At 60.4% G+C, this 8,902-nt stretch overlaps 1 protein-coding gene across 2 annotated transcripts; it reads left to right on the top strand.

The window, feature by feature from the left end:
* Positions 1–2,493: 2,493 nt before the first annotated feature.
* OPRD1 (opioid receptor delta 1) lies at positions 2,494–7,281 on the top strand. 2 transcript variants are annotated; one of them, XM_065744345.1, is made up of 3 exons: positions 2,494–2,690; positions 5,778–6,127; positions 6,749–7,281. In XM_065744345.1, exons 1-3 carry the CDS (start codon positions 2,674–2,676, stop codon positions 7,279–7,281), a joined length of 900 nt encoding a protein of 299 aa, XP_065600417.1. In that variant the 5' UTR covers positions 2,494–2,673. The 2 variants fall into 2 exon arrangements, with proteins under 2 accessions (XP_065600417.1, XP_065600418.1); XM_065744346.1 differs by having other exon boundaries at positions 2,632–2,675.
* Positions 7,282–8,902: the final 1,621 nt, after the last annotated feature.

Below are 8,902 nucleotides of genomic sequence, written 5' to 3'. Positions count from 1 at the left end.
CCTGCCACATGCCCACGGCTCCGGCCCCACAGCCACGCGCTGCCATCCCTGAGCTGCATCCTTCTGTTTCACCACCTCCCTCCAGGCGCGGGCACACCGCCCCGGGGCAGCATCCAGAGCCTGAGCCCTCCACGTGAAGATATTCCAGTGCCCAACCTCAGCCTCTTTGTTTCCTTCAGGCGATGGGCTGACAGAACTGCCCTGCATCCACGAGTACTGCTCCTACATCCGTGGGTACCACCCCTACATCCGTGGGTACCTCTCCTACACCCATGGGGACCACTCTTCCCTCAGTGGGTACCACTCCCGCATAGCACCCATTCATCTGCCCACACCCGAGCTCGGGCACTGTGCTGTTCATTGGTCACGGAGCCGTGGAGCCGTGGAGTGGGTTGAGCTAAACAAAAAAATAAAAAAGAAAAAAAAGGCAACGAAAACTCTTGAATCAGCATCACCGTAGCTAAGCCTGTGCGTTCCCATGGCTCACCCGTGGTGCCGGATGCACAAGGGGCTACAAGCCGGGATTTGCACATCCTACACCGCCCCCTCCCCCCCAGACTGCTGCTGCTGGAGCCAGCCGGGACCCGCGGGTGCTCCATCCTTCCGCCCAAACACGAATCACAGCCGAACACTCCCGTGCTCCGATTTCCCCTTCTCCCAACCTCAACCCCATCGGTGCGGGGAGAACAGCTGCAGGCGCATGAATAAGTAAAGGGGAGAGCCGAGGTGCACGCCCGGAGGAGAACGGGATGGGAACAGAGCGCGGCTCAAACGGGAGAGAGGCGGGGATGGATCTGGGTTAGCGCTGACCTGGATTCCCCACATCAAAGCCCACATCCCCTCCTTCCCCGGGGGGAGGTGGGTGCGTGGGTTGAGGACCGAGGAGCCACAGCTGAGCATCCTCGTGTCTGGGCAGTGGGGAGGCAAAAAGAAAAGGAAACGTTTTGTACGCCCTCCCCAGTGAGCAGCAGAGGGGCGGCCCGAGGGTCCCCGCCCCTGGGGGGCAGTGCCCGGACCTACAAAGTCCGTGTGCAGCTATAGGGAGACAGACACGCGGCCGCGGTGATGTCCTTTGGAAGCTGCTCCTCGGTCCCCCCCCGGATGTCTCGCTGTCGGATGACGCACTCCCTGCGAACGCTGCGGTGCGTGGAAGCGATGCAGGGGGGGAGCATCCCCAAATCCGAGCTGCCACTGCCACTGTGCGATCAGAACAACGTTGTCAGCATGAGGGGGGGAGGGGGGAGAAGGGGAGTGTGATGATGCCAAAATAAGCGACAATCAGTAAAACAAGACCCCCGTAGGGACCAATGGGTGCGCAGTGCTGGCGGTGCCCGCATGCATGCGCTGGTCATGTTCCCTTCCCTGCTATGGGGCCAGGCACGAGGCTTGGGGGGAGGGGGGAAGGGTTTGATACCCCATCTCTAAAGCCATCACCTTCTTTTCAGGCTGATTGGAAGGAGTTTTTGGTGGGGGGTGGGCCGTAGGGCAGAAAAAAATGGCACTGCCACCAGGAGGTGAGAACGTCTTGGGGACAGCGGCGGCATCGGTGACACCGCCGCCACCCGCAGCAGCCGTGCACCGGGAATGGGGTCCCCGTGCACCCCCCGACCCCGATCAGCACCGGAGGGGTAACGCTGCCCTCAGCCCTCAGCCGGGCACCACGGCGGGGCCGGGAGGGAGCTCAGCCGACTCCTATGGGCAGCGCGGGGTGCATCCCTCCCGCTGAGCTCGGGGGTCACTTACACCCCGTGAGAGGGGTGGAGGTCCCTCCAGCACAACTCATTGCGTTCCCATTGGCTCCTGTTGGAACCCCGATCCCATTTTGCAACCCTGATCCCATTGGCAGCCCTGATCCCACCTGGGGGCTCCCACCTCCCCTATGGGAACAGGGGCTGTTTGCCCCCCACTCCTTCTCCCCTCCCCCCCCCCCCCCCCCCCCACCTTCTTCCAAACAAAAGGAAACCGGATCACTACCGCAGTTTGCACTGAACCCGATGTTCCCCAGCCCTAAGACCCCCCCACACTCCTCCCCCCCCCCCCGGGATGGTCGGTGTCCCGCAGTGGCTCCGGGGGAAGGCGGCAGGGAGTGGGAGGGGGCGACAGGGACCGCCTGTGGGGGCTCCATAGGAAGAGGGAGAGATGCAGAAGGAACTGGGAGAGGACCGGGAGAGTCGAGATGCTGTAGGGACCGGGGTGGGGGCAGCAGGGGCAGGGTGTGGGGGTGCAGCAGGGACCGGGGGGAGGGGTGGGGTGCGGCAGGGGGCAACAAGGACCGCGGAGATCTGGGCTGGGAGGGGTCTGGGATGCAGGTGGAGGGGGGGGGGGTGCAGGGGGAGGCGGCAGCAGGCGGCGGGGCCGCCCCCGGCCCCACGTGGCTCGGGACACACGGCGGCCCTATAAGGAGACTGCGGGAGGCGGCGGCGCCGGGCGGGAGCGGGACTCGAACCCGTGTCTTTACGCTACGCGGTGCGGGCGCGGCGTGGCATGGAGCTGCCCACGGAGCCCCTCGCGGTGTGGGACAACCGCACCGCCTGGGACCCCCTCCCCGGTCCCAGCGGCAATGACACGGGGCCGCCGCGGGCCAAGAACGCCACGTCCATCCTCATCGCCATCGTCATCACCGCGCTGTACTCCGCGGTGTGCGTGGTGGGGCTGCTGGGCAACGTGCTGGTGATGTACGGCATCGTGCGGTGAGAGCGGGCACGGGGCTGCGGGCGAGCGTGCAACGTGGTGAGCGTGCTGCGAGCGTGGGAAGGGTGGAAGCGTGCACTGCGTGTGAGTGGGAGAGGAGCGGGAGTGCGCGTGCAGCGGCTGTGAGCGTGCACTGTGCTTGAGACGAGCACAGGAGTGTGAGTGGGTGCCGAGCTGGGTGTGATGCAGCCACGTGTGAGCACACACGTGTGCGCGGGGTGCTCAGGTGAGGGGATAGCACAGGCTGAGTGTGCGTGAAGCAGCGAAGGGGGGCGGGAGCCAGTGTTTGGGGGGGTCCCGTTCCCCTCCCTCCTGTGGGATCCCCTCGCTCTTCTTGGTGGATGGGGGGGGGGACCATGGGAGGCCATGCTTCCCCCCCCCCCCCTTTACTCAGAACAGGGCAGCCCTGCAGACCACAGGACCCCCGTGGCAGCAGCTGGGGGCTGCATGGGATTCCCTATTTTGTCCCACTCTCCCCCCCCCCAACCCTTAACCCCATCTCTTCCACGGCACAGGGGCAGCGGTGTGACCTTCCCACTCGGCTCCTGTGGCCAAAAATCGGTTGTGCGAGAGGGAACGGTGTGCAAAACCCAGTGCCAAAGCTCCGAGGAGGGGCAGCAGCTGCATCACCTGCGGAACAAAGGCAGCTCCTGCCTGCAGCCCTCTGCTGGGCGGGGTGGGGGAACGGATCGTGGCACCAGTGGGGGTTTTTCACCCATCCGAAGCAGTTTCACAGTTGACCCTGGAGAAAAAAAAGCAAATTAAACGAAACACAGAGTGGGGGATGCACGTTGTTGGCCCCCTCTGTCTGCCTCGGCACGGTGAGCAGGGACGGCATTTTGAGATAGAAAAAGCCTGAGTGTGCAAACAGCATCCTCCATTCCCCAACCTGGCACCCGATGTGCTGTGTATCTCATGGGGGGGATGGATATGCACGGTCCTCTGAGCCCCACAAATGGCTCCTGGGCTCCTCTGGTGTTTGTTGCATGAGGTGGGGGCTCAGCCTCCTGAAGCTGAAGGTCTCAGAGCTTTTGGTATCTGTGTGCATCCAGCAGAAAGAGGGTGAAGGACAGAGCAGTTCGCTGCATGAGTGGACTGCTCCGTGTAGGGGAGGCTTTGTAAGGGGAAAGCTGCATGGGAGGGGGCTGTCAGTGGGATCACAAGCACAGCCTGCATCCAGACCCCTCTGTAGGGGGATTTGCAGCTGGAGTGCACCAGCAGAGCTCAGGGGCACAGGAACACGGGCACACCATTCCCTGATGCGCTGAGGGTAACGGTGAGTGGGCCCATGCAGGACCCTGTGCCCAGCACCTCCATCCCCCCGCTCTGGAGCCCACCCAAGCCAAAACCCAAAGCTCAGAGCAGCCAAAATAGGATCCCAGGGCCAGCACCCCCCCCCCCACACACACATTGCACTGACAGCAGCATTTAAGCCACCCACCCCCCTGGGAAGCACTGGTGGCACTGGCAGCCTGGAGGGGGTGGGCTCACCACACTGGACCCCCCCACTGTGCTCAACCCTGGGCTGAATCCTGCCCCCAAACCCACCGGGTGAGGGGGCACATCTGGCAGCAGCTGTGGAAATGCTTACCCAGCACTGTGCTGCGCAGCCCGAGTCACCCATTTATCCCCTCTGCGCAAAGAAAGCAGAGCTCAAAGAAGTGTGAACCTACCTGGAATGGCTATTTTTAACCTGGGAGACCAAAACAAAAACTGACGGCAAGCAGAAATCCTCAGGTTTGTGTTTAACCCAGAAGGAAACAGTGCTGAAAGAAGAGCCCGGGCAATGACACGGGAAAGGGCTTCTCAAGGAAATTTCACATTCATGTTGTGCTTAAAAAGCAAATTCAAATCAGATGTGTGTTTCCCCCCGCAGGCAAGGGGCTGCAGCCAGATCATACTCACTGCTGCACAGAGCCCCATTTCTGCAGCTCCATCTCACAGCACAACCTGGGGCTGTACCCACCCCTGGTGGGGTCTCGTGGTGGAGGGTGGGGAAGGCCAAAGGAAACGGGGCCCCACCTCACCCTGATTTGCTCTGTGCATGATGGAGTCATTCTCTAAGCTGAGCCCCAGTGGGTCATCTCAATCTGGGGGTCATCTCCCCCCCATGCCCCAGAGCCAAATCTATCATCCACAGTGCAGCACTGTCCCTCAGCTCTCAGCCTGACCCCCTATGGATGCTGCAAGCAGCTTTATCCGCACACAGAGATGCTCTGCTAATCAATTAGGGTGTAACTCAGTGAGCTGTGGAGGATGCTCCGAGCTATGGGGCTGGCTGGGAAGGAGCTTGTGGAGAGGATGGAGCTTCAAGCACAGCCCCAACCCCAACCCCCCGCAAACAACCCGGGGGTCCCCACGAGTGCTGTGACCTTCGAGGACCTTCAGCTCTCAGCAGCAGGTCCAGGCACTGCTCCTGTCACGATGTGACAAGGACCAGAGCTGGCGTGCCAGCGGTGGAGCCTACGTCCCCATGTCACCATGCTGTGCGTGGGGCCAGGCTTCCCCAAGGGCTCTCACGGAGCAGCTCTGGCCGTGCTGGTGGTGCTGCTCCCAGATGGCTTGTTTCCGGGGTAATCGATTCAATTTCTGCAAGGAAACTCGACAGGGAGGCAGGCAGGATAATCACGATTTACTGGGTGGAAAATCAGATAGAGGAGGTTTCAGGAGGTAAAGGACATTGTGCAACTGATTCGGGGAAATGGAGTAAATCGATTTAATTGGAAAAGAGACTGATTTGAAAAGCTCTTCGGGGTGGCTTTGATCTCCAGCTGAAGGCAGGGAGATGAATGAGAGTTGTTTCCCTGGCTAGGAGTGTGGGAGAGGCTCCTCTTGGCTTCACCCAAGAGTCCCCAGCCCTTCCCCAGATGGGCACGTAGAATCATAGAGTCATTATGGTTGGAAAAGACCACTAAGATCATCCAGTCCAAACTCAACTCATCCCTGCCACCACTGACATTCACCCTCAGCACATCTTCTCAGCGATACCCTCCACCTCCGCCCCTAAAATTCAACAGGAAATCAAACCAGAAGGATTTCTGGTTCCCTGAGCACCCACCAGCCCCCACCTCTGCCCTTCCCTTCAGGTATACCAAGATGAAGACAGCCACCAACATCTACATCTTCAACCTGGCGCTGGCCGACGCGCTGGCCACCAGCACGCTGCCCTTCCAGAGCGCCAAGTATCTGATGGAGACCTGGCCCTTTGGGGAGCTGCTCTGCAAGCTCGTGCTCTCCATTGACTACTACAACATGTTCACCAGCATCTTCACCCTCACCATGATGAGCGTGGACCGCTACGTGGCCGTGTGTCACCCGGTCAAGGCGTTGGATTTCCGCACACCGGCCAAGGCCAAGGTCATCAACGTCTGCATCTGGGTGCTCTCCTCCATCATCGGGGTGCCCATCATGGTCATGGCAGTCACCAAGTCAAAAGGCAAGTGGGCTTCTGCGGGAAGGTTTCATCTGTGCTTCCTGGGGTGACCCAACTGAGCCACTTGGTCCTGTACCATGTTCGTGCTCCGTGGTGGTCATCTTTCTGTGGGACCGTAAGCCATGGCAAACCAGCATGGTGTTACTTCCCATTTTGGTTGCAGAGGTTGGAAACAGTCCCAGGTGTTCGCTCCTGGGGTATGAATCAGGTGCCCATGCCCAGTGCTCGGGGTATACTGGTTATACTGGGTATAGAGTGCAGTCCCCAGCCGGCCCACGCCCAGCTCTGCAGCTCCTGTGTGTTGGCTGCTGGGAGAGCTCTGGGCACCCTGCAGAAGATGGCAGTTTCAATGTGAGGTGAGGACGTGCCCACCACAGGGGTTGAGATGCTGCAGGAGACTCTGCAGGGGACAACCCCGAGTTCGGTGGCACCTGCTGCATCCCAAGGGCACCCCACAAAGCTCTGGGAGAAATCTGCAAGGAGCTGGCACGTGGGCACGCATCTCCTGGTGGTTTTAGTGCAGATGGAGATGCTCGGTCACTATGAAGCAGAAGCATTCAGTTCCTGAGTGACACTCCATCTGCTCTCCCTGTTTTAATCCCAATTTGGTCTCTCTTCCCACAGACGGAACAGTGCTGTGCATGCTGCAGTTCCCCGACCCTCCCATCTACTGGGACACGGTGACCAAGATCTGCGTCTTCATCTTTGCCTTCATGGTGCCCATCCTGGTCATCACCATCTGCTACGGGCTGATGATCCTGCGCCTGAAGAGCGTCCGTCTGCTCTCGGGCTCCAAGGAGAAGGACCGCAACCTGCGGCGCATCACCCGCATGGTGCTGGTGGTGGTGGCAGCCTTCATCATCTGCTGGACGCCCATCCACATCTTCGTCATCGTCTGGACGCTGGTGGACATCGACAAGAAGAACCCCTACGTGGTGGCCAGCCTGCACTTCTGCATCGCGCTGGGCTACACCAACAGCAGCCTCAACCCCGTCCTCTATGCTTTCCTGGATGAAAACTTCAAGAGGTGTTTCCGTGAGTTCTGCCTGCCCTTCCGAGCCCGTGTGGAGCAGAACAGCTTCTCCCGAGCGCGGACCACCACCCGGGAGCGCATCTCCACCTGCGCCCCATCGGACGGCCGCGGCCAGCCAGCATGACTAGGCGTGGGCCAGCAGCGGGGCACTGGGGACGAGCCACGCTCTGAGGTCACCCAGGAGACCACCACTGAGCTCTAGCCCTGCTGGGACTGAACGCAAATGGACTGCGAAGAGTTGTCTGTTTGATGGGGACTCATTAAGCAACAAGAGGATGCCCGTTGTGTGTGTAGGGTTCGGGATGTCTTTATGCCCGTGGAGAACCCATCGGTGACCAGTGGTTTACTGGAGACCTCCAAAGCCTATCCTGGTCCCAGAGAGGACTTTTGAGATGATAGTGTTGCTGAGCTATCGGGATCTCGCTGGCAACCCCTGTGTGTGGGTGCAAGGCCAGCAGTGTGGACGAGGTGTCCCCAGCCCGTCCCTGCAGCCACACAGTGATGCCACATTCCTGCATCCCGCAGAGCAGCGGGTGCTGCTCCCATCCGTCTGCCGCCAGAGACAGCCAGCCCGAGGAAGATCTCATTACAGAGCAATCGGTGGGGACTTGAGGAGTTTCTCGCAGCGCTAACGTGATTAGGACGGAGCATCCATCCCTCGTCCTCTCCAGCACTGACAGTTTATGCACTCACAGCCACACGAGGCAGAGCCACGGCCTGGGGTTGGGGTTTTGTGCTCAGCGCCATGCAGATGGGCAGCTCCTCGAGGGCAGTGCATCCCACGGCAGCCACCAGCCCCTGTGCTCTGCGCTGCATTACCGCCTCTAAACGGGGACAGATGCATCCCCGGTGCCGCTGAGCTTCCGTCCCCTCCACCTCCCGCAGCAGTCCTGCACCCACGAGGTCACACATCCCACGGAGGACGGCGCTCGGAAGGAGCGCTAATGGCTTTTATTGGACAAATTGATGGTGCTGGAGGAAGCAGGCGCGAGCGCGTGGGTGCACCTGGGGCACGTGGGGCTGGAGGGGGAGGCTGCCTCCTGGCTCTGGTTTTTTTCCAGTTGCGTCAATTGAGCCTAATGAAGGTCATTACCTCTCCACACCAGCCTTACCTTGCTGTGGAGCTGCTGGGAATTGCAGCCTGACCTTTTGCAAGGCAGAGCTGACGAGGCAGCCGAGAACAATTTCTTCTTCAAAGGACCGAATGGGATATAATTTCCCATTTGGATCTCCAATTGAGGACCACCAGGGCACGCACGCAGCACCTGAGCAATGCCTCAGCACTGCAATGCTCGGCCTGCTTGTGCCTCCCACTGGGCTGAGCGTCAGCCCCACGCAGGGTTGGGGCATCCTCCAGGGTTGGGATGTCCCTGTAGGGTTGGGCTGTCCCTGGGTGGTTGTTTCTCTCTCTGTAGGGTTGGGATCTCCCTGTAGGGTTAGGATGTCTGTGTGGTTGGCGTGTCCCTGTGTGTACTCCTGTAGGGTTGGTGTCCATGTAGGGTTGGGATGTCCCTGTTATGACTGGGCTGTCCCTATGTGGTTGGGGTGTCCCTGTAGGGTTGGTGTGTCCCTGCGTGGTTGAGGTGCCCCTGTGGGGTTGGGTTGTCCATGTAGGATTGGGGTGTCCATGTAGGGTTGAGATGCTTCTGTCTCTTCAGGGATGGGATGTCTGTGTGAGTTGGGATGTCCCAGCAGAATTGGGGTGCTCTGGGACATTGTGTGCTGCAGCACAAGGGACACCGGGA

Source organism: Cyrtonyx montezumae, unplaced genomic scaffold (genome assembly GCF_038088225.1).
Source record: "Cyrtonyx montezumae isolate F1298 unplaced genomic scaffold, pur_monq_1.0 scaffold_31, whole genome shotgun sequence".
Classification (NCBI taxonomy): Eukaryota; Metazoa; Chordata; class Aves; order Galliformes; family Odontophoridae; genus Cyrtonyx; species Cyrtonyx montezumae.
The sequence above is the reverse complement of the archived record's forward strand: the minus strand, read 5'-3'. Positions and strand labels throughout refer to the sequence as shown.

Excerpts from the sequence above, each read along its gene's own strand:
- OPRD1 (XM_065744345.1), top strand. Across the intron at positions 6,128-6,748 it reads GGCAGTCACCAAGTCAAAAG|ACGGAACAGTGCTGTGCATG; the intron begins GCAAGTGGGCTT and ends CTCTTCCCACAG.